The sequence below is a fragment of the Lissotriton vulgaris genome, chromosome 11, assembly GCF_964263255.1.
Source record: "Lissotriton vulgaris chromosome 11, aLisVul1.2, whole genome shotgun sequence".
Taxonomy (NCBI): Eukaryota; Metazoa; Chordata; class Amphibia; order Caudata; family Salamandridae; genus Lissotriton; species Lissotriton vulgaris.
This window is the reverse complement of record NC_141699.1, coordinates 836,539,676-836,565,704: the sequence shown is the minus strand read 5'-3', so window position 1 is coordinate 836,565,704 and position 26,029 is coordinate 836,539,676. Positions and strand designations below refer to the sequence as shown.

Here is a 26,029-nt window from a genome sequence, read left to right as displayed (position 1 = left end):
TCGCCCCACTCCTCCATCCATCGCTACCCAGTTCCATCACATCGTTCCAGTCACCACCGACCATAGAGAGGGTATCCGGCATGGCACTCCAAAGGAACATGAGTTTCTCCACCAAGGGCCACTGTAGCGGCGGTGGGGCATACACACTACCCAGGGTCACCCTACCCCCCCCCCCACCCTTCCCTGTACAATAACATACCTGCCCTGTGTATCTGTCCAGTTTTTCATGTGTATACATGACCCTGCGATGTATTAGGATCGCAACTCCCCTAGAGCCCCTCGTGAATCCAGAGTGGTAGACCTGATTGAACCCAAACCGTTGCAGGCATAGCGCCTTCGTGCCGAGCAGATGAGTCTCCTGGAGCAGAAGAATATCTGCACCGGCTCTTTTGGCAAATTGGAGAACAGCCCCTCGTTTCACCTTATCTAGCACGCCCCGCACGTTCCAACTAAGTATGCGCAGGGAACCAGGGGCTACCTGCCCTCCCATTTCAGCAGTGGACGTGATGGAATATTACTGTGTAAGCTGCAGGTGTCTCTGTGGCTCAGCATGCATATAACGTGGCAAACGTAAAGCATCAAAACTTGCGCAAACAATCCCCCCAACCTCCGACCCCCACACCAGCCCCCCCCTCCGCTCCAGCCCCAACCACGTACCTCCTGAACATGGAAGCACCGGTCGCGGTCGGATCGTAGCCTAATTCCAAACGGGGGAACAAGAACCACCCCCTCCAATGCATCCCCAATTGACAACCCACAACTATAGGGCTTCACTCCCACTCCTGCTGGGCCAGGCTCCCAGCCCTAACGAGACTAGCCACCCAGACATCCATAATAATTACCATACATTGTCTTGTGCGGGAGTCCCAGAAATCATTTCAACTCCCGATTGCTACTCCGGTGTCGGATCCCGCTGGCGAGGCGCGGAGCCAGAGCGATATGCGTCCAGACCTTGATCTCCTGCGGCGTTGCAGCTGACTCCTGAGGCCTTCACGGGCCATTCCACTCGAGGAGTACTCAGAGTCTCCACCCTGTGACTTGTTGACTCGAATTTTCACTATTTCATCCGTCCATTTGAATACTTCCTCTGGAGAATCGAAAAATAATGTGCGGGACTTGAAGATAACTCTCAGCCGCGCCGGGTAAAGCAGGGCATACTGAAGCTTGAGTCCTCGAAGACGGGCCTTTGCCACAAGAAAGGATTGTCGCTGCTGCTGCATCAAACGTGTATAGTTTGGGAAGATAAGGATGGTCGCATTACCACACTTGAGGGAGGCCTTCAGCCTGGCCTGTCGCAGGATGGTGTCGCGATCCGAGTAATTTAAGAACTTGGCGATGATCGGCCACGGACGTGCCCCAACCGGGGACTTCTGCATCAGGGCCTGATGGGCCCGCACCACCACAAAGCAGCGAGAGAGAACGTCCGGGGTGAGCCAGCCCTCCAGCCACTGGGCAAGAAATCACTCCACGTTGTCGCCCTCGCAGCCCTAGGGAAATCCCACGAAGCATAGGTTGTTCCGCCGAGCCCGCCCTTCAGCGTCCTCGACCCGCATGGCTAGGCCCTTTTGAATTTTCTCCATGGCCGCGCCCTTCTTGAGAATGGACACATCGCCTTCTACCTCCGATATGCGGGTCTCCATACCAGTGATGCGCTCCACGGCATTCCTCAGGTCCTGCATTGAGCAACATGATGTCCGATCCCACGGCCCCGATCTTGGAGTCCAGCATGTCCCTGGACTGGGTTATTGCTGCCAACAGCGCTGCATTGTCAGGTGCCTGGGTCTGGGACCCCGTGGTCCCGGCCACGTGGCTCACTTCCGTAAATTTATCAAGGATCTCCTGCTTAGTGTGGCCGCCACCAGTGCGATCCCGCGTTATCGTGGCGGTGCTGGGTCTTCCAGGCAATAGTACTCCCTACCCCAAAGTTCGTTTCCACCAGCAATTCAGGAAAGTCAGATGGCACACTCCAACAGCCTCCAGGCAACCCAAACTCTGTGCGATGAGTCGCAGAAGCAGACTCCCGGTCTCCACTGTATTGGGCAATCAGAGAAGGCTATGGCCCCAGCCACAGGGGTCCACCGCAAGAAGAACGCAGCCAACCGGCCCAAGGCACTGCCCCAATGCACCACCGCTCAGGTACCTCACTGCTGGTCCCCGAAGCTCCTCCGTCCACAGCCTACCCCACCAAGGCCCGATCTGGCCCCTGAGTCTCCCCACCGCAGTAGACAGCAGCTGCCCATGAAGATCAGCGGGGGGGGTTGGGGGGGGGCGTCAAAGCGAACGGCCGCTCTACACAGGCCCCGTCTGCGAGGCCGTCGGAGAACCCGCTGGGCAGATTCCACCAGACGGACCGATCCACAGGAGGGTCTCCGGCACCATGCCACAGCCAAATAACAATCCTCTGGGCGAGGGTGCAGCAGCCCTCCCCCACCAGTTACCCTTAAGGATAGTTGGTGCGTCTCAAAATGGCGGCCGCTGGACCGCTTCGGGGTGTATCGCTGCTCGGCACTCCCGGGTGGAGTTGCGCCTGCTCACCGGCTCCTATGGCAAAGTTTCTCCACAGTCCGCCAGACTCTTGGGCACACTCGGCCCCATGGCCACTGGAGCGAGCTACGCTTTTTCCGTGTCGGCCCCTTCATCCCGTACGCGCCGATGGCTGAGCGCGTCTCACCGGGTCAGCAAGGAAATCCAGGACCCGGCTTATGCTCTGCCGGCTTCCTGTACGCCGCTCCGCCTCGCCGGATCTCCGCACACCACTCCGGAGCCGGTATAGCACCGCAACCACCACCGGATGTTTCCCCCCGGGACAGGCGAACCCGAGAGGAGAAGCAGCGCCCTTTTGGATGTCTAGGGCCAGGATAAATGCACAGGATACAGATCGGCTGGCCCCAGCTCTCGCTCTACACGACCGCCATCGTTGCCGGCTAAGCCACGCCCTAAACAATAGATTTTTACACTTTTTTTGTGATATATACACACACACATATACTTACATATATATCCATACCTACTCTGCCCATTTACAGGTTATTTTTTTTGCAGGACACGTGGACCATGTCCTGTAATGGCGGCTGCAACATTTTCATTCAGGTTGCAGGCAGCCAATCACATTGCGAGAAGGAAGGGCGACGGGGGAAAAATAACTCCAATCAGAACACTAATGTATGGAATTTTAAGTACAGCAGGACTCAGATGATCAACTTATCTTTCATTTTACACCATAATTTCTCAAAAACTACTTAAAGTATTTATGCCAACTCACAAAAAGCATGCGTTCTGAGTTAAGATATAGCTTTCTGCCAATTCTGGAGCAATTCTGTTCAGACATTTCGTCTTTAATGGTTGCCCAAACTTTCCCTATGGAAAATGCATGACAGAATAAGTGCTTTGGGGCGGACTGTGTTTTTAACCTTGGCTTGACAGATCACCACAAAACTTTCCAGGAAGGAGTGGAGGTGGGTGAACTTCTTTTGGGAGAGTTTTGTGAACATTTCTCAAACTACGCCAAAGTTATTAGTAAAATAAAAAAAGCTCTTCCGATGGAAACACAGACTGATGTGTTCTGGTCTGGTTTAGAATCATTCACATGCTGCTTCAGCCCACTACAGCATGCAGAATGAGGCAAAGGGTCTGCCCACTTTAGCCGTTCGTTTCTTGGTACGAGTGGGACAGCATTCTATCATACAGAATATTCTCACCCACAGGCAAAGCAGCACCTTACAGTATCAGAAATTTATGGGCCTTGGATGCATTCCAATGTTTGTTCTTTTTTAAACTTCGTGAGAATTCAACAACTCCCCCGCACACTTAAACAGGAGACTATTTACAACAAGCATTAGAATAGCCAATAGATCTCGCTTTTGGGACTTAGAAATATTTAGTTTTGCAGCACAATCTCCTTGGTGCAGCAACATCAACCGTTGCATGGCTAAACACTTATAAGGTCCCCAAGGCGAGATCTATTGGCTATGCCAACGCTTGTTTACATAGTAACTGTTGAGTATCAGCTACGTCCTACTCCCAAATAAACAGCTAGCATGTCAACCAACCAGTGAGGGAGAGAGAGATTGAGAGAGAGAGATATTTAGAGAGAGAGATATTTAGAGAGAGAGAGATGTAGAGAGAGAGAGATTTAGAGAGATTTACAGAGAGATTTAGAGAGTGCTTTACAGAGATTTACAGAGATGTAGAGAGAGAGAGAGATTTAGAGAGAGAGAGAGATTTAGATATATATATATATATATATCCGACCACAAAAGTCCGGTTGTTCCTGGCGCACAGTTGGTTGCGATCCTGCGTGGGTGCCGGTCACCCTCAATTTGAATCAACAAAAATTTCCCTCTCCAAAAGGAAATAACGCAAGATACCTCTGGATGCTTACAAAGATGTTTTATTCAGGCAAAGTGTGGCATCTTTGTAAGCATCCAGAGGTATCCTGCGTTATCTCCTTTTGGAGAGGGAAATTTTTGTTGATTCATATATATATATATATATATATATATATATATATATATATTCACAGAAAAAACCATAGGTTATACTCCATATATAGTTAGGAATTTGCATTTACAAAACCTTGAAAATTCAATGAAAAAACCATTGGTTGTAGGCCATATATAGTTAGGGATTTGCATTTAGAAAACCTTATTTTACTCGCATAAAACCATTGAAATTCCATATATAGTTATAAGCGCTAACTATATATCGCGCACCCGCAATCCACTGCTGATGATGTCACATATTACATCATTCATGACATGGTTAGTGACATCACTGATGACATCACTGATGACATCTCAAATGACATCACTGATGACATCACTGATTACAACATCCAGTGACTGTATGTTTCTGTAAAGTTAAAACATGTTTTACATATTGAAGAATGAGTGCATGTATAAGTGTCTGGATGAAGGATTTACTAGGTGCATGACTGACTGATTGAGTGAGTGATTAAATGTGTCTCACTGAGTGCATGGGTTAGTGACTAAACTGTTTTAATTTGTGCATCATTATATCTGTTGTTCTACAAACTGCTGCATATGTTGATCAGTAGCTATATGAGTAACTGTATGGGTTATTGATTGGTTGTCCAAGTATTTGTATGGGAAACTGAGTGTGTGTGTATGGGTGGCTGGGAGGTGTGTGACTCTGTACATAGATGTGTGAGTAGTTGATTCACTATATGTATAGATTCAAAACTGCATGTGGAAACAGCTGTATGGGCGGTTGACTGTGCATGAGTGTATTAGTGAGTGAATGGATATCTCAGTGCTACATGTCAAATTAAGTACATATGTAAAACACAGTACATGTGAGAGTTGACATCTATAAATAACTGTGCATAAGAGCTAGTGAATGTGTGAGTGGCTGTATGAATCATTGTGAACATGTATCAGATTGTATAAGAGAGTAAAGTAAATATGTGTTAGTATATGTTTGAATAAGTAAGGTGTGTATAACTGTATAGTTGAGAAAATGGAGGTGTGATTAATTTTTGGCATAACTGACTAGGTGTGTGAGTAACTCCATGGATGAGTGACTGTCTGTTTACACTGATTGTATCTAAGGTTATATTAGAGTCTGAAGAGGTTCATGGTATTATCACATGAATGATATCATCAGTGATGTGATCAGTCATGTCAAATGAGATGTTATCAGTGATGTCATCAGTGATGTCATTTGAGATGTCATCAGTGATGTCATCAGTGATGTCACTAACCATGTCATGAATGATGTAATATGTGACATCATCAGCAGTGGATTGCGGGTGCGCGATATATAGTTAGCGCTTATAACTATATATGGAATTTCAATGGTTTTATGCGAGTAAAATAAGGTTTTCTAAATGCAAATCCCTAACTATATATGGCCTACAACCAATGGTTTTTTCATTGAATTTTCAAGGTTTTGTAAATGCAAATTCCTAACTATATATGGAGTATAACCTATGGTTTTTTTCTGTGAATTTCAATGGTTTTTTAATAGCAAATATCAAAAGCTGTCAAATGTCAAGTACGTGATAGGTAAAAACGTTTTCGTGTTTATGCACGCTGATGTGCTTTGAACGCTGCCCCCCCCCCCACTCCCCTCTTTTCTCTTAGTAGTACTCTCTCTTTGCAGATAGTGAACGGTAGTTAACTCAGACCTTTACCCCTGTTGTAATCCGTCGTACCTGCTTGTCTCTCCATTTGATTGATTATTATCCAAGCATTTACTGTTTTACAATTGGTTCTCTTTGGATCATTCTCTATTTACAAACAAGCACAAAGTCGCAATACTCTGTTTAGTCTTTGCAGATAGTGAAAAATTGTGTAAAAAAATAAAAGTAATCGAGCAAAATCAGTAGACCACTAATTCGATCTCTTTTTGACCTCGGTAAAATACAAACATTAGGAATAACCCTTCATGAGAAATACGAAAATAGTGAAATGAACTGAGCTCCACACCATGAGGGCTGCAAAACAGCTCGACTCCGCCACCCACACCGCCCAAAATAACGGCAAACCCTATGCAAATATTATAAATATACACAACACACCAGCAAAGAAACAGAGTAAAACATTTTATTAAATAACTATTTACATAACTATTTTATACTTTTTATTGCCCGATCCGGCTAGCTCAATCGATCGAGCATGAAACTCATGCACTGATAACAAGCGTTGAGAGTTTGTAGAATGATGGCTTCAGATTTTCCACATGCGGTGTAGTGGCGCGAACTGGCAGGGGGCGTTTGGATTCTACCCCTTCTCCAAATAAGATTTTCATACGTGAATGTTCGTTCATGCTTTTTGTCCCTGACTTGCTTCCATGTCACTGCCTTACATAAATGGCATAAGTCCTGGTTGTAGAGTGCCATACTTCAGAGTTCTAAGCAGCTCTTGTAACACTGTTTAAACCTTATTTGCACCTGCTGCAGCTTCACTATTCAAAGTAAGTGGGGTCCATTTGTGGACCTGACTGCATTGGAAAACAATGTGATACGGTGCCTCCCTAAACCGCTTGACGGAGGCCCCCGAGGGGCGGTGAGATGGCGCGGACTGAGAGGGGGCGCTTGGCTCCTGCCCCCTCCCCAAGTCGTGTTGCCCTGGTGAGGCCTGAGATCGCCCCCGGCATAGGCGGCCGGCTCCCGGGGTCCGGCGGAATTTTTTCCCTTTTGAAGAATCTTTCATTCTGGACCTTGTCCCACAATCCGTTTCACCTGAAGACACGCTGTCGTAGGGCGCCCCTTTACCGTTTTAGTTGCCATTCCGCCCGCTTTTGGTACTCTGTGCCTCTTCCGCCATTCAGCTGTTTACCGCTCGCTCTTGCGACTACAACGTCTCGCTCACCATGTAGTTGAGTTGCTCCCGCTCTTAAGATTTGACCGAACTTTTTGGACTGCTGAAAGCGGTTGTATTCCGACCGCTGGTTGGTGGAGACATTTTGACTATATTCTGCAACTGCATTGTCGCGTAATGCGTCATATGACGCGACGCGTTAGCGCACCCGGAAGTGCTCCGGTGCGCAAGGCGCAGCTTCCCGGAAACGATCCAGAGCGCGCCGCGCAGCGCGTAACGTAAGCATAACAGGTCATGTGACTTGTTAATAAAACTTTTCATTGGTTCATTTTACTTTTCTTTTCCTAATTATGTAAGACTAGGTCATGTGACCTAAAAATAACACTTTTCATTGGATTAAAACATTTTTTTTCCCCAAACGATGAAAGCCCCACCTTGTTTCTGGATGTTTCAGACTGAAGCTGGCGTCACCATGAGAGCACCACCATCTCGTAGCTCCGTCGTGGCCATTCCGCAAGCAATCATGGCAGCCGCTCCCCACCGGAAGCCTGCGGGAGTCGAGGGCCCCCAAGACTTTTGTACAATCTTCAAGGCTGAGGGGACGCTTTCGAGAATGGAACCCAAGCCCTGGCAGACAAGCGTCCGAGTTCCAAGGTGTCCCAGGGCCATTTTACTGGACCAGGCCCAAATCCGAAGAGCCGGCCGCCATTTTAAGAGTCCTGTGGCAGCCGCCTATCGCTGTACCGCAAGAGTGGGAGCAACTCAACTACATGGTGAGCGAGACGCTGTAGCCGTAAGAGCGGGCGCTAAACAGCTGAACGGCGGAAAAAGCACAGTGTAGCAAAAGCGGGCGGAATGGCGACTGAAACGATAAAGGGGCGCCCCACTACAGCAGACAAGCCTCCGCCATGTGCTTCAAAACTGCATATGTATCTCGTGATATCAAGGTTGGGCAACCAGTACAGAACAAGCAGTTACGAGTCCCATTTACACCGGCGCCATTTTGGGCGCGGCCGGGCAGGTCCAGGATCTACTGAAACATAAAAAATGAGGCTGACGTCTCTGAAGCAGTTGACGAACAGCAGGACATAGCAAATAAACATGAACTCTCTAAAGCTGTTAACTCACTGCAGGACAAAACAAGTGAACCTGAAACCTCTGGAATAATTGTCGCTCAAAAGAACAACACACAAAACTCTGTAGAGCCTGAAGAAAAAAAAACAGAAGGGCACTGTAGTTTCAGACACACTTAACACTAATGACTAAACAAAGATATCGTCTGTTTATAAAGCAGTTATCATCTTGACAGAATTGACAAAGAAGTGTACAGACACCAATGCATCAGCATTCTCGGAGATAACATATTAAGAAACAAAGAAAGACCTGTTCACTCTTGACACCCCAGGTGCTGTGTATATTGCACTATAGTGCTGCATCGAGAAAACGGACAACCCTATTGATGTGGATTTTTCATTATTGATTATTGTAAAGAAATTGCGACTCCCCCCTTAAGCAGATTAGCTAAATGTTTGCGTAATTTAGGCATAAAAGTTATATTATTGTTGATGTTGTTGTTATCGTTATAGTTCTGGTTAATTTCAAAAAATGGTTAAATATATTTACAGTTTTTGTTGCGTTCGTTATATTTAAATGTTAATAAAGTTTTAAAATGTAACTGTCTTGGAGTACTATATTTTTTTAAAAAATCGGGTGAATGGGGCCTTGAATCGGGTTATTGTCATGTGTGGGCTTTGCAAGTGTACTGCTACAAGATCGGACATTTCAAACTCAAATGCACGTTCTTTTTCTTACCTTTCCGAAGCATGGAGCGCAATAGCAGGCAGAGAAAGGGTGATGCACGTGTTGAACACTGCCTGGCCTGCAAATTGCTGGCAGTGCCCCCCCCCCCCGCTCCTGAAAGAGGGCACACACACACCGCCGCCCCGAGTACTTCACAAATCTTTAAAAGACCATGCGCTTGTTCAATGGGAAGTGGATAACATGGCTAAGAGCATTTGCTGGATAATGCATGAATATCGCTGACTTTTCAACGATATTCATGCATTGCGGCCGTTTTTTATCGCATTTGCGATAAACCTTGCTAATAGCAAGGTTTATGTGCGATAAAATTCGCTACCAGTTTGCGGCCCAGTTCGCGGCCCGTGAAGCGCTTCTACCGTGAAAAATCATTTTTTTTTTCTTTTCCCCACGGGACCCTTTAATAACCCCAACAACATTCCTAGGGGGTCAAGAGGGGGATACCTTGCCCCCTTTCATTAAATTCCCCTTTCGTTTTTCACCTCTTCTTCTCTCTCGATCCTACCGAGAGACAAGATGGCGGCCGCTCCGGACTGTCACGCAGCAAAAAAAAAAAAAGCTCACGCACAGCCGCTGGAAGAGATGTATCAACATATATCAGCCTCCTCAGCCACCCTCAGGAAACATAGGGGATTAGGATACGTCTCCCGCACCCCCTTATACCTAGTAATTTAATTAACGAAGCACAAAATGGCGAATTCCCGTTTCGCTACCAGTTTGCGGCCCAGTTCGCGGCCCGTGAAGCGCTTCTACCGTGAAAAATCATTTTTTTTTTCTTTTCCCCACGGGACCCTTTAATAACCCCAACAACATTCCTAGGGGGTCAAGAGGGGGATACCTTGCCCCCTTTCATTAAATTCCCCTTTCGTTTTTCACCTCTTCTTCTCTCTCGATCCTACCGAGAGACAAGATGGCAGCCGCTCCGGACTGTTTAGAATGTTGACAGACACCGGAGAGCCAATCAGCTTTCTGCGCGCAAAGTTCCGAAACGCGAAAAGTAAGCGGACCGGATCGCTGCCCGGAGCGCTGTTACAGATATATATCTTGATTTAAACGGTAATTTCTCAAAATCCACTGAAGCACATATATTGAGACCTAGCAAAGGCACATCGGGCTAACAGTCCCTACAATTTTGCCAAGTTTCGTGAAAATCCATTCAGCCGTTCGGCCTAAAAGTGAGTCCAACCGCCCTATGGAAATTAACATGGGAAAAACGCGTTTTGGGACCCCCCTTTTTTCTCGGCCCCCCCTTGACGACCCCCCCCCAAATTTTCAGGGGCTGCTCAGAAACAAAATGTGCCATTTTCCTGAAAATTTCAGCCGATTCCGTCCACAAACGCCAAAGTTATTAGACATAGAATTTTCAGAAATGCCATAGGGAAAAAATCCTAACTATATATACCTACTGGCGACCGGCAGTAGGTTTTATATATATATATATATATATATATATATATATATATATATATATATATATATATATATATATATATATATATATATATATATATTCACTGAAAAAACCATAGGTTTCACACCAGTTATAGTTAGGAATTAGCATTTAAAAAACCTATGAAATTCACTGAAAAAACCATAGGTTTCACACCAGTTATAGTTAGGAATTGGCATTTAAAAAACCTATTAAATTCACTGAAAAAACCATAGGTTTCACACCAGTTATAGTTAGCTGGAAATTTTACTGATATAAAACCATTGAAATTCCCACGTTATAGTTAGTCGGACTCACTATAACTTGCGCGTGCAATGCACTGCTGATGACGTCACATATTACATCACTCATGACATGGTCAGTGACATCACTCATGACATCACTGATGACACCATCCTTGTGACATAGTGACAGACCTCCTCTCAGTGTAAAGTAACCCTTGAGACACATATTCAAAAATAGAAACTGAAATTTTTAAAAAATGGACATACCTATATCAGTTACAACAAGCAATTCTGTACTTCCACTATCTATATACTCATCCACTCATTCACCAACAGTTCTATATAGTCACTCATACATATACTCACTCATCATATGAAGAGATACACCTATACATTCTGTTACACACCGACATTCATCCAAAAGTTACTCACACACATATTCACACGTGCAAATAAACTATTGAACAACCATTTATTTGAAAATAGAGTTATACACACACTTCCACCTTACTTCTATTGAAAATTACACATATTTATTCTCTTAAACAATCACTTATAGAAACACATACTTATTTAAACAGGAAATCTTACAATCTCTTACTCTCACATATACTCAGTTATATACATCAATATTCATATATACTAGATTAAAACATATGTAGTTACTGATAAAGACACTAGTGAGACAGTCATTCACTCACTAACAAACACATATAGACACTCATCCACCCATACAGTCCTGTACATATGCTGTCTTCAAAACACATACAAACAAAGAGTCAGTCACTCATGCATCTATGTGCTAAGTAATACCTCCACCTAACCATATAGACACTCATACTAATACTAATAAAAATATCAAATAACCCATATACATACGCATGTAGCTACTTATCAACACATGTAGCCACTTATACACAAAGTGAAACCCTAATATATGTATTTAAATATTTAAACATAACTCACTAATATTTATTTTTCAGAAAGACACATATTCACTGGATGGTGTCATCAGTGATGTCATGAGTGATGTCACTGACCATGTCATGAGTGATGTAATATGTGACGTCATCAGCAGTGCATTGCACGCGCAAGTTATAGTGAGTCCGACTAACTATAACGTGGGAATTTCAATGGTTTTATATCAGTAAAATTTCCAGCTAACTATAACTGGTGTGAAACCTATGGTTTTTTCAGTGAATTTAATAGGTTTTTTAAATGCCAATTCCTAACTATAACTGGTGTGAAACCTATGGTTTTTTCAGTGAATTTCATAGGTTTTTTAAATGCTAATTCCTAACTATAACTGGTGTGAAACCTATGGTTTTTTCAGTGAATTTCATAGGTTTTTTTAATGCTAATTCCTAACTTTTTATTCATACTCATACCTATGTGTTTTTTAGTGAATTGCTAAAGTATGTTTTTGTAAAAATGAACACTATAATGTATATTGCGATAATATTTTTAATTTAAAATATTTTTTTTTTATATTTCACTTTGGTGCGCTTTCGGTGCGCGCACTGGTGCGCGTACCGTCAGCGCACTAACAAAAAAAAAGAAAAAAAAATGAAGGAGGGACTGTGTAATAGATAGTAAGACAGATAAAAACTGTAAAAGGAAGTAACTGAGAAAAGAAAAATGAGTAATGGAGCAAAAGAAAGAAGAAATAGGAAGAAGACTAAAGCAGAGGTTAAGGGAGAATGTAAATGGATGTTGAAAGTAAAAAGAAGGACAGTTAAGTATGGGAATGTCAGGTAGTGACGGAATCAGAGGAAAAGAATAGCAGTGATTGAGGGAAAGTAAATATCAGTGAATATAAGTAAAGAGGGGTGAAAGAGGGTACATGTAAGTGAATAAGGGTAACACATGGGGAGTAATAGACAGAAAGAAGAGAGAGAGTAAAAGAAGGACTGTCACAAAGGGACTAAGTGAACCAGTAAAAAAGGTAAGTGAAGGAGTGTGCATAGGCAGAAGTACTGAAAGAAATTGAATGTGGTCGGAAGTAAACATGCAACAAAAGAATAAGTGAGGGAAGCAAAGTAAGGAAATAGGTGTGCGGTAGGGTGACAGAAAAATAGTGAAAATAAAACAAAAGGTGATAACAAAAAACATTTTACAAACACACTTACCATATAATCTATGCAAATTTGTATCTGTGAAAGATAAAGGAAAAAACATGTTATAATTACATAAAAATGTATATTAAAATAGAAGAAACAGTTCATGAGGTTTAAAAATCTACAAAAGTTTACTTAGAAATGAAGCAATAGTAAAGGATACAAAAACAGAAAGAAAGTAATGTAGAAAGAAAAAAAAAGGAAAAAGAAATAGTTGGAGATCAAATTCCTAAAGGTAAAAAAGATACTAAAAGAATGTAAAATATCAAAACAAAATGAGTAAAGATAAGAAACTAAAAGAAAAATGATTGAAAAAGAGAGAAGTCAGATTGATAAACTATAAATAAAATAGAGGAATAGAAGATGATTGAGAGTGAGTGAAGTGAAGTCACAGAGTGAAGGGATGAAAGGAATGAAGTTAGTATAGAACGATGGATAAAACAGGAGTGAGAGAGTAAGTACACAGAAAGACAAAAGGAAGAACTAACTGAACTACAGTACAATGAGTGTGAAAGAAAAAAAAATGGAGAAAGAGAAAGAGGGTTAGGAAACTAAAGCAGTGGTACTAAGAGAATATAAAAAAGATAAAAAGTGGTGGAAGGAACTGAGGAAATGCAGATAGTTCTTATTACATTAAGAAGTTGTGAATGAAGTACAGTAAAGAAACAGCAATGAAAAAAGAGTGTAAATTAGTAAAGAGAGGTAAATAAGGGTGAAGAAGAAAATGAGTGCATAATAATGTGAACACAATATAAATTACATAAAGCAAACAACACAATAACTTCTACAATATGTTACATTATTTATTTTTGCTGTTCTCAGAATATATTGAATTCCACTTAAATTAGTGAGTTCAAAGTCTTCATCATATAACAGCGGGAAAAAAAAAACACAATCTAAAAGATTGTGTTTAAAAAAACCCATTCAAACATACATCTCATATATGTACACTAATCTTTGATTCACTTACTTTTCCATGAGGCCAAGTAGAAGATAGTGAAGGTCCTTTTGGTAGAAAAAAAGTCTGCTGTTCCTTATAAGTTCCATTTCATCGACTTCCTATGAAAAAAGATCTAAAAACATCATACCATACACAATCCTCACGGCCAATTTGTGTCAGATATATCGGTATTTTTTACTTTGAGATCCACTTAAAGTATCTACATGAGATTGCAGATAGTGAAGGTCCTTTTGGTGAAAAAAGTCTCCTGTGCTCTATAACTTCGATTTCATCAACTTCCTATGAAAAAAGATCTAACAACATCATATCTTACATTTTCCTCACGGCCAATTTGTGTCAGATATATCAGTATTTTTTACTTTGAGATCCACTTAAAGTATCTACATGAGATAAATAATTTCAAATATTAGATTAACTAACTAACTAACTAACTTTTATTAACTATTCCCGTCCTCAAAGGCCAATTCCCTTTACTAAAACTTTGGTTTTAAAAACACTAGATAAGAATTTGTAGAGTCATAAGGCAAACGTTGTTTATAAGTTAAATGAGAATCATTGCAGTAACTCCATCCATTTTCAGATTTTAAGTAGCATGTATAATGTCCTGAGGTGGTCGAAGGTCCATCATGATAAATAATAGCTTCAGTTGTAAAGGTCCTTCCAGAAATTGATAACTGAGAAGCCACAAAATTTTTGATAGAAGTTGTCAATTTAGTTCCATCAGGTCTACATCGTTGGAAAACTAAAATGATATACTGCCCATACCTTTGTATAAATAATGTGGACAGCATTGTACAGTTACATTGGGTACACACCATATTATGATCTGCTGCTTTAACTAGATTTTTAAAAGACACTGATTTACAGTCTGGTAAAGTCAAATATATAAATCTTTCAGTGTCTATTGTAGTAGTACTTGATAAACTACAATTGTGGCAGTCATGCTGCCATTGATAAGAAAGACTGAAAAGATTATCTACATCTACACCTTCATCTTCCAAAACACCAAACATATACATTAAAAATTCCTGACAATCCTGCTGAATGTTCTGTGAAAATTTATCTTGACCAGAACACAAATCTAAAATATTTCGAATTTCTGTTACACTTTCTATTTGTGCTGTAACACTGCTACATTTCTGAAACACAGAATTCAATAAACCACACAATCTTTGATCCCGATTTTCAACAATCTGTTCTTGTAAACTTTTAAGAAAAAAAACAACATTAACCACTACATTAGCATAGCAGTTGACACCAGAACTGTTTTCAAACTGAAATCCAACAACATTTTCTCCACAATTCTTTTTCTTCCTGTTTTCAATTACAGTTTTCTCTACTTTTTGTCTTTTTGCAACTACCTCACTACAATTATCCTCATTTCTTCTTTTTCGGCCTACCACACGTTTTTCAAACAGAGGATATTGAGGCAAATGTGGAGCATACTCTCTTCTTAACCTATTGTATTCTTTAACACAATCTAGATCTGCAGAAATCTTTGTCTCATCACACGCAATCAAATACAATCCTGATAAAGTTCTGACTCGAGATAATGCCACATATGCCATACCCTCTTTAAACACAGATCTTCCAATGTTCACCAATGCACTATCTACACTTAAACCTTGAGATTTATGAATTGTCACTGCATACGCCAAACAAACAGGAAACTGTTTTCGGCGAACATATAAGTCTTTTACAAGTAAAAATCTAGCAGAACAACGACTTATTTGTTGTACTTGTTCAATGCCATCAAATTTTATTTTTAAAAATTCAATTCCATCTCTATTTCTGTAATTCACAAAATCAACAACATAACCCATTGCTCCATTTACCAGACCGCTTTCAACATTTAAATTCCTTCTCAAAATGATACGACAATTTAAACACACATTCAGAGTCTTTTCAAAACCAGCTGTTTTTGAAATACTTTTCTCCAATGAATGCAATTTAATTTTCAAATTTTCTGACAAAACAATTGTTGCACCCATATGCTCTATTTTATCTATTGCTTCTAGTTTCACAATCTCTTCATTTTCTAAGTCTAACATTTTTTGGTTGAAGATGGAACATTCTTGCAGAGTTGGCATCAAACATATCCCAGATTTCTTCTCAGTCATTTTTTTAAAAATATTCTCTGGAAGAATGTTGTCATTTGGATACAAATTTGAAATTAATCGACTATGCAAAGCTTTTTTCCCTTTCTCAGTCATTTTTCCAATTCTTACATCTTGTAGAATATTTTTATAATCTTCATCCTTGGCCTGTCGCATATTTTGAAGCAGTTCAGCATATTTAAAATTTAGCCATATATTAACATTTCCAATGCTTCCAAGGGACTTCCTGGTATCTTCATGCGTGAGCATTTTAAACACTGGTTGTCCTTTTACTGGAGTCAACTGCAATAGATCTCCAAAAACAATAATGTGTTTTCCTCCAAATAACACATCATAGTCTGTTTTAAGAATTTCTTGCATTCTCAAATGCACAAAAGCAAGCATTAGATTTGAGACCATGCTTACTTCATCTATGATAAGAAGTTTCATTTTCTTCAAGACTCTTGAAACTTCAGAACACGCATCTCCAGATAGCTTGTTGTAATGCAATTTATTATCATGTTCAACTGGCAGCATCAATAAACGATGTAGAGTAATCCCTTTAATGTTATGTGCTGCCAGACCAGTTGGAGCAGTTACAACACAAGACAGTGGTGAATCAGTCCTTTTCTGCAGATAACTTGCAACGGCTTTAATTAGAAAACTTTTTCCTGTCCCCGCTTCTCCACTTACATACAGTCGGACAGGGTCAAATAATATACATGAGCACTCTTTTTTCTCATGTCTGAATCCATGTTCAATCTGCTCTGTGACTTCATCATATATCTTTTTCTGCTCAATGTTTAGTTGCGTTACCAAATCTTCTAAGTTAACTCCATCCTCTTGAGCTTGTTCCATAGCTCTTTCCACCTCATCCATGGCAGTGGCAGCTTCATTTTGGATAATTGGTCCTCCTAGTGGATCCTGGCTCAATGAAGTAGAACTCTGACTATCTTGAGAACTGTTTCTAGCTATCTCTTCAGCAATTGTGGTTTCTTGCTCCATTTCTTCATTCAACATTTGCAGATAATTTAGAAAAATAGGACATTCTATGGTATCCTTAGTTGCATTAAAAGAGTCTTCATAACAGAGAAAATCTCCAAGTAGTTCCTCTTCTGTACGCCATGGCTTAAAGAGTTGCAAAAGAGCTAAGTAGTAAAATTCTCTTTTGTCTGGAACTTCACAACTCAATTTTCGATGATTAATCAAATGGCCTTTTTTCTGCTTCACTAGACATCCTTCATAGCCAATGAGTGCATATTTTCCATTATTGATATCTTCTGTGATGTTCCTCTTATAACTGTAGTTTTGAAGAACTTCATACAAACATGTGTTCTCAAGGTGAGTACTTCTATTTGGATAGTATGTATCCAACATATTTGTCTTCAAAATATCTGTACTGTTTGGTTCTTTTTCCGCCAAATATTCAATTTCTTGTACAGATTTCAAAACTCGGTTTCGTGTGGCAGCAAGACCAAGACTCACCCAAATGATTGTTCTTGATTTGGCATAGAGACTTGCTGATGATAACCGATCAGAACATTCATATGCTCCAATTTCTCGATGCGACAACATCTTCAGACTGAAACTGTATAATTTCTTGCTTAGACTCTTTTCATGTGAAATGTCCTCCCACATTTCCTTCAGTTCTGTCTTTTCTTTTTTGGTGATGTAAGATGTCACATATCGAGCCACAGCAATAGAGTTGTCAGCAACGAACTGAATATCCATGTTAGCATTCCACATGGACAAAATCACTGGGTTGTAATCGTTGATGTACTTAGATTCTTCATTTCTTTTCAAATTATATGTGTTTTTGGGAGATTTTCTCGTCACAGTATGTCGTAGAGATGACATCAAATTATTTACTCTTCCCTTAGAAATCACTGGTCGAGGAAATGCAAAACGACATTTCGTGTAGTACTTTTCCTTGTTTTTAAATTTTCGACGACAGTACTTTCCACAACGATGAGATTGAAAACGTAAAACTTGTTGCCTTAAATTGTTTTCTTCAGTAGATTTTGGAACAGCACATGTTGAATACTCTTCAATGAAACTCATCACTGTTTCATCTGAATCTGTTCCAAATTTGGGTGCATCTTTAATCCACAACAACATATGTATATGAGGAGCACCTCTCGCTTGATATTCCTTCCTCCAAAAGAAATCCAAAACCTCTCCAAGGGGAGGATTTTTTTTGTTGGTAATAAAAGACATCATAGCTTCAAATCTATGATTAAAATATCTGCAAACATTCACTGGATCTAAAGAACACAGTTCTCCTGGTGTTTTCAATTCTATATTTGGTATGTTTTCATTTGCCTCTCGTAGAAATTGAAGTAAATCGTCCCATGCATACTCAGCACAGCTAAGAGTGAGGAACCATGTAGGAGTTCCTAAGTTTCTTAGCATACATTTCAATTCTCCATGACGACGAAACCAATACTCATTGGTTCCACGTTGACATGCCATGAGATTGATTAGCTGAGATTCCAAAATACTGTCTTGCAGATTAACTTTCTCCATAAAGTCCCTTGCACATACATTTTGCAAATGAGGTCCACTTTTTAATATATGATTAACTGCATAAGAAAGCCCAGACAAATCACTTTCAAACAGTAGATGAAATAAATATGGAATGCATTGACGAAACCTTGGATCTTCTGCATATAATCTTAGAGTCCGGTATTCAGCTGCAGGAATTTGAACTGGTCGATCATCATATCGTCCACCACAACCTGTTGGAAATAATTGTGGAAAACAACGAGCTTCCAAACTTTCTTCCCATACACTAATGGGACTTCCTTTTGCTGCCTTCATTTGAAACAAGTCAATTGCATTTCCCATTACTTCTTTGGAATGCAAAGGATGAACAGTATAATGTTCATATATTTCTTCAGTTCTAGACACATCAACTTTTTCAATTTGACCAACTGAAGAATCACTATCTTCTTCTGTAGCTGTTTCCTCAACTCCAACACTTACATGTTTGTAGTACTCATTGTTTTTAACTAAATACAACGTTGCCTTCTTGACTTTTTTAACATCCACTAAATCTTGCCAAATTTTCTTACTCTTTGTTGGAACCCCATTAACTAGAATAACTAAAGGATCTTCTTCTGCTCTTTCTACACCAATTGTATTAATATTTTTCTTTACATCTAGAGGCAAATAAACAACTCTTCCCTTTAATCCTCTCAGTAAATCTGATGGAGGCAATTTCCCTGTCTTAGGCTCCATGCGTACAATAGCCTGAAAAGGATGGACACATTGAATCAAAATAGATTCATAAGTATTTAGATCCATCAATTCAGAAGGAATATCTATCAACTGAAGATTATTATAAACTGCTCTTGCAGGCATTCTATTTTCATTTAATTTTTTCAAACAATAAGTGCAAATACGCTGATCCAAACTCAAATCAAAAGAATTCTCCACCAACAAATAACTTACAAAATCCTCCCATTCACTATTATTTTCCAATTCACTTTTTGCATATAAATCAACTAACCTAGTCTGAATTTTATAATGAGTCCGTCGACAACACACACAAGTTACATTAGGCCTCTCACTTGATTTCACCTTAAACTTGATAATTTCCTCATCAAACTTTTCAATACTTGAAATTTGTCCATTATCTTCTGCATTACCATCCATTACTATATCTATTTCTACACTGTCCTCTTTGTTCCCAAAATAACAAAACTCAATTTCTTCACAAATAGTCTTCACATCCACTTCAGATCCATGCAAAAGAGCACTATTTAACTGTTTAAGCTTAAGTGCAGGACTTTTTGCATAATACAACTTCCTCACTAATTTCCTTACGTTATTATGATGCACTGCTAACATCCTAAAATGATGAAAAACACTCCGACAAACTTTTCTAGAAAGACATGCTAGTGAATGCCCTTGCAAACCTGTGCTTTCTCTCACTCTGCAAGGATCTAACTCTTGCAGGATCTTCATTTTTTGTTTGAGACTTTTTTTACTATATGTACGTAAGAAATTTCGAAGCAAATCAATTGATTCCTGTCGCACACTACAAATACTACTGCATTTCCATGTGTACACTGGACCCTTAGTACGTCTCCCTAAAACTTCATCAGCTAACACCTCTTCTGCATCTCTAGGTACAAGTTTCTCTTTTTCCATCACACAACTATCTTTCACCTCATAGGCACGACCACTGGTGTCAACCGCATGCACCAAATCATTTTCCTGAAAGTAACTCTCCTCATTAAAAAAAGGCTCAGAACTTGAACTATGCATCCATTCACCAGAAAATACTTCACAAAAATTACTCCGATTAATAATTCTTTTCCATCTACTGTTCGATTTGAAAACATCCATTGCCTTATTAAGTATCCTAATTCTATTGATTATTAAAATAAATAATTTTTTCTTAACTTCAAAAGCCTGATCAACAATCTTTTCTACACTTTTCTTTTTCTTGTAAAAAGCAGCTTTTAGTTTACTTTTCTTTTCATTTTTTAGCAAATTTAAAACTACCCTATTGCGAAACATTCGCCTACGAATGTCCCTAAAAACATTTACTCTTCTATTGCTAACCATTCTCTTCTCTCCTGGTCCAATGGAAACATTTTTTGTGGGCTTCTCTTTCCTTTTTAGATTTGTTGACTTTTTCTGTATATTCACATTAGCAATTTCATTTTTTTTCCTACGACATATGTTACGAAGAAAAGACTTAATTGGCTTACCAGAAGCTTTTCTGGTGTTTTTTGAAGTAGTTGTTGAAGAGGATTCCATAAACTCTGTTGTTGATGTTCTCCTTTTCCGTATGGTATTTTTGATATTTCTTTGCCTTGAAGGCATTTTTGCTTGCTTTTCAGAAGTTGATTTGAATCTGTTGTTCTGTTAAAAAAACACATGAAAGACCACTATTAGCAAACAACAAAGTAATGTTAAAAAGCAAACAATATAAACAATAAATTGCAACATATTTAAGTTTATACAATAGCAACTCATGGCTTTATTTTTAAAGGCCTTGCGCCACCAGTGCGTCACTTATTACCCATGTTTAAAGTCAAGCATCAGCTGCACATGCCATTCATAAATAAGGGCCAAATGCAAATACCAATCAATTGCACCCAAAAATCGATTTTTCAATAACATGTAAGAAACACTGCGCAAAACCTAAGTACAACCACTCAATATCATCAAACAAAGTCAGGGTCTGATTTATAAAGGCCTTGCGCCACCAGTGCGTCACTTATTACCCATGTTTAAAGTCTTGCATCGGCTGCACATGGCAATCATAAATAAGGGCCAAATACATATACCAATCAATTGCACCCAAAAATCGATTTTTGAATAACATGTAAGAAACACTGCGCAGAACCTATGTACAACCAATCAATATCATCAAACAAAGTCAGGGCCTTATTTATGAAAGCCTTGCGCCACCAGTGCGTCACTTATTACCCATGTTTAAAGTCATGCATCAGCTGCACATGGCAATCATAAATAAGGGCCAAATACATATACCAATCAATTGCACCCAAAAATCGATTTTTGAATAACATGTAAGAAACACTGTGCAGAACCTATGTACAACCAATCAATATCATCAAACAAAGTCAGAGCCTTATTTATGAAAGCCTTGCGCCACCAGTGCGTCACTTATTACCCATGTTTAAAGTCATGCATCAGCTGCACATGGCAATCATAAATAAGTGCCAAATACATATACCAATCAATTGCACCCCAAAATCGATTTTTGAATAACATGTAAGGAACACTGCACAGAACCTAAGTACAACCACTCAATATCATCAAACAAAGTCAGGCCTTATTTATGAAAGCCTTGCGCCACCAGTGCGTCACTTATTACCCATGTTTAAAGTCATGCATCAGTTGCACATGGCAATCATAAATTAGGGCAAAATACATATACTAATCAATTGCACCCAAAAATCAATTTTACAATAACATGTAAGAAACACGGCGCAGAACCTAAGTACAACCAATCAATATCATCAAACAAAGTCAGGGCCTTATTTATGAAAGCCTTGCGCCACCAGTGCGTCACTTATTACCCATGTTTAAAGTCATGCATCAGCTGCACATGGCATTCATAAATAAGGGCCAAATACATATACCAATCAATTGCACCCAAAAATCGATTTTTCAATAACATGTAAGAAGCACTGTGCAGAACCTATGTACAACCAATCAATATCATCAAACAAAGTCAGAGCCTTATTTATGAAAGCCTTGCGCCACCAGTGCGTCACTTATTACCCATGTTTAAAGTCATGCATCAGCTGCACATGGCAATCATAAATAAGGACCAAATACATATACCAATCAATTGCACCCAAAAATCGATTTTTGTTTAACATGTAAGAAGCACTGTGCAGAACCTATGTACAACCAATCAATATCATCAAACAAAGTCAGAGCCTTATTTATGAAAGCCTTGCACCACCAGTGCGTCACTTATTACCCATGTTTAAAGTCATGCATCAGCTGCACATGGCAATCATAAATAAGGGCCAAATACATATACCAATCAATTGCACCCAAAAATCGATTTTTGAATAACATGTAAGGAACACTGCACAGAACCTAAGTACAACCACTCAATATCATCAAACAAAGTCAGGCCTTATTTATGAAAGCCTTGCGCCACCAGTGCGTCACTTATTACCCATGTTTAAAGTCATGCATCAGTTGCACATGGCAATCATAAATTAGGGCAAAATACATATACTAATCAATTGCACCCAAAAATCGATTTTTCAATAACATGTAAGGAACACGGCGCAGAACCTAAGTACAACCAATCAATATCATCAAACAAAGTCAGGGCCTTATTTATGAAAGCCTTGCGCCACCAGTGCGTCACTTATTACCCATGTTTAAAGTCATGCATCAGCTGCACATGGCAATCATAAATAAGGGCCAAATACATATACCAATCAATTGCACCCAAAAATCGATTTTTGAATAACATGTAAGGAACACTGCACAGAACCTAAGTACAACCACTCAATATCATCAAACAAAGTCAGGCCTTATTTATGAAAGCCTTGCGCCACCAGTGCGTCACTTATTACCCATGTTTAAAGTCATGCATCAGTTGCACATGGCAATCATAAATTAGGGCAAAATACATATACTAATCAATTGCACCCAAAAATCGATTTTTCAATAACATGTAAGGAACACGGCGCAGAACCTATGTACAACCAATCAATATCATCAAACAAAGTCAGGGCCTTATTTATGAAAGCCTTGCGCCACCAGTGCGTCACTTATTACCCATGTTTAAAGTCATGCATCAGCTGCACATGGCATTCATAAATAAGGGCCAAATACATATACCAATCAATTGCACCCAAAAATCGATTTTTGAATAACATGTAAGGAACTCTGCACAGAACCTAAGTACAACCACTCAATATCATCAAACAAAGTCAGGGCCTTATTTATGAAAGCCTTGCGCCACCAGTGCGTCACTTATTACCCATGTTTAAAGTCATGCATCAGCTGCACATGGCATTCATAAATAAGGGCCAAATACATATACCAATCAATTGCACCCAAAAATCGATTTTTCAATAACATGTAAGAAGCACTGTGCAGAACCTATGTACAACCAATCAATATCATCAAACAAAGTCAGAGCCTTATTTATGAAAGCCTTGCGCCACCAGTGCGTCACTTATTACCCATGTTTAAAGTCATGCATCAGCTGCACATGGCAATCATAAATAAGGACCAAATACATATACCAATCAATTGCACCCAAAAATCGATTTTTGAATAACATGTAAGGAACACTGCACAGAACCTAAGTACAACCAATCAATATCATCAAACAAAGTCAGGGCCTTATTTATGAAAGCCTTGCGCCACCAGTGCGTCACTTATTACCCATGTTTAAAGTCATGCATCAGTTGCACATGGCAATCATAAATTAGGGCAAAATACATATACTAATCAATTGCACCCAAAAATCGATTTTTCAATAACATGTAAGAAACACGGCGCAGAACCTAAGTACAACCAATCAATATCATCAAACAAAGTCAGGGCCTTATTTATGAAAGCCTTGCGCCACCAGTGCGTCACTTATTACCCATGTTTAAAGTCATGCATCAGCTGCACATGGCATTCATAAATAAGGGCCAAATACATATACCAATCAATTGCACCCAAAAATCGATTTTTGTTTAACATGTAAGAAGCACTGTGCAGAACCTATGTACAACCAATCAATATCATCAAACAAAGTCAGAGCCTTATTTATGAAAGCCTTGCACCACCAGTGCGTCACTTATTACCCATGTTTAAAGTCATGCATCAGCTGCACATGGCAATCATAAATAAGGGCCAAATACATATACCAATCAATTGCACCCAAAAATCGATTTTTGAATAACATGTAAGGAACACTGCACAGAACCTAAGTACAACCACTCAATATCATCAAACAAAGTCAGGCCTTATTTATGAAAGCCTTGCGCCACCAGTGCGTCACTTATTACCCATGTTTAAAGTCATGCATCAGTTGCACATGGCAATCATAAATTAGGGCAAAATACATATACTAATCAATTGCACCCAAAAATCGATTTTTCAATAACATGTAAGGAACACGGCGCAGAACCTAAGTACAACCAATCAATATCATCAAACAAAGTCAGGGCCTTATTTATGAAAGCCTTGCGCCACCAGTGCGTCACTTATTACCCATGTTTAAAGTCATGCATCAGCTGCACATGGCAATCATAAATAAGGGCCAAATACATATACCAATCAATTACACCCAAAAATCGATTTTTGAATAACATGTAAGGAACACTGCACAGAACCTAAGTACAACCACTCAATATCATCAAACAAAGTCAGGCCTTATTTATGAAAGCCTTGCGCCACCAGTGCGTCACTTATTACCCATGTTTAAAGTCATGCATCAGTTGCACATGGCAATCATAAATTAGGGCAAAATACATATACTAATCAATTGCACCCAAAAATCGATTTTTCAATAACATGTAAGGAACACGGCGCAGAACCTATGTACAACCAATCAATATCATCAAACAAAGTCAGGGCCTTATTTATGAAAGCCTTGCGCCACCAGTGCGTCACTTATTACCCATGTTTAAAGTCATGCATCAGCTGCACATGGCATTCATAAATAAGGGCCAAATACATATACCAATCAATTGCACCCAAAAATCGATTTTTAAATAACATGTAAGGAACACTGCACAGAACCTAAGTACAACCACTCAATATCATCAAACAAAGTCAGGGCCTTATTTATGAAAGCCTTGCGCCACCAGTGCGTCACTTATTACCCATGTTTAAAGTCATGCATCAGCTGCACATGGCATTCATAAATAAGGGCCAAATACATATACCAATCAATTGCACCCAAAAATCGATTTTTCAATAACATGTAAGAAACACTGCACAGAACCTAACTAAAACCACTCAATCTCATCAAACAAAATCAGGGCCTCATTTATAAAAGCCTGGCGCCACCAGTGCATCACTTATTACCCATGTTTAAAGTCATGCATCAACTGCACATGGCAATCATAAAAAAGGCCAAATAAAAATACCATTCATTTGCACCCAAAATCGATTTTTAAATAACATGTAAAAAACACTGCGCAGGACTTATATACTAACATACAATTTCACTTCTAAAACATAACTATCTGCTTCCAAATATTCTCCATAGAGAAAATAAATCTCTATCTAAATTAAATGAATCATTACTTACCTTTAGAAATGCTTTTGGAGATTGAAAACAGTGTCAGACACACACACCAATTTTTCTTTAGCAGAGGAAAAGGTGTGCTCTCAATACACTGAAACCAAGACTGGCATAGAAAATCTCTATCTTTGTACACATATGCCTTAATTCAACCAATGAAAACTCTTCCCTCACTATTTTCAAACCAACACCCATCCCCCTCTCAAACCTTTCTATCTGTTACCATAGCAACTCCCTCCTAACTGAACTCTAAGGTTCAAAAGTTTATCTTACAATGTTGCAAATTAACTCAGCAAGGATGTTTGACCTGTGAATACAGC

At 39.7% G+C, this 26,029-nt stretch overlaps 2 protein-coding genes across 4 annotated transcripts in view; both read right to left on the bottom strand.

Annotated features, from left to right (window-relative positions):
- The window catches only part of PAK2 (p21 (RAC1) activated kinase 2), a 1,025,622-nt gene that overhangs the window by 283,535 nt on the left and 716,058 nt on the right, over window positions 1-26,029 (bottom strand). The window lies entirely within an intron of this gene.
- LOC147683566 (uncharacterized) lies at window positions 1,488-25,820 on the bottom strand. Its single transcript, XM_086944681.1, has 3 exons — window positions 25,716-25,820; window positions 15,182-20,824; window positions 1,488-1,673 (listed from the first exon to the last, which is right to left on the bottom strand). Exons 2-3 carry the CDS (start codon window positions 20,783-20,785, stop codon window positions 1,488-1,490), a joined length of 5,790 nt encoding a protein of 1,929 aa, XP_086800807.1. The 5' UTR covers window positions 20,786-20,824; window positions 25,716-25,820.

What these genes read in the sequence shown, in the direction of transcription:
- LOC147683566 (XM_086944681.1), bottom strand. Translation starts at nt 20,785, where the DNA reads ATGCCTTCAAGGCAAAGAAATATCAAAAATACCATACGGAAAAGGAGA. An exon ending in GACAAAAAGTAGAGAAAACT is followed by an intron (nt 1,674 to 15,181) that starts GTAATTGAAAAC and finishes TGCTCAATGCAG; the next exon opens with GACCTGAGGAATGCCGTGGA.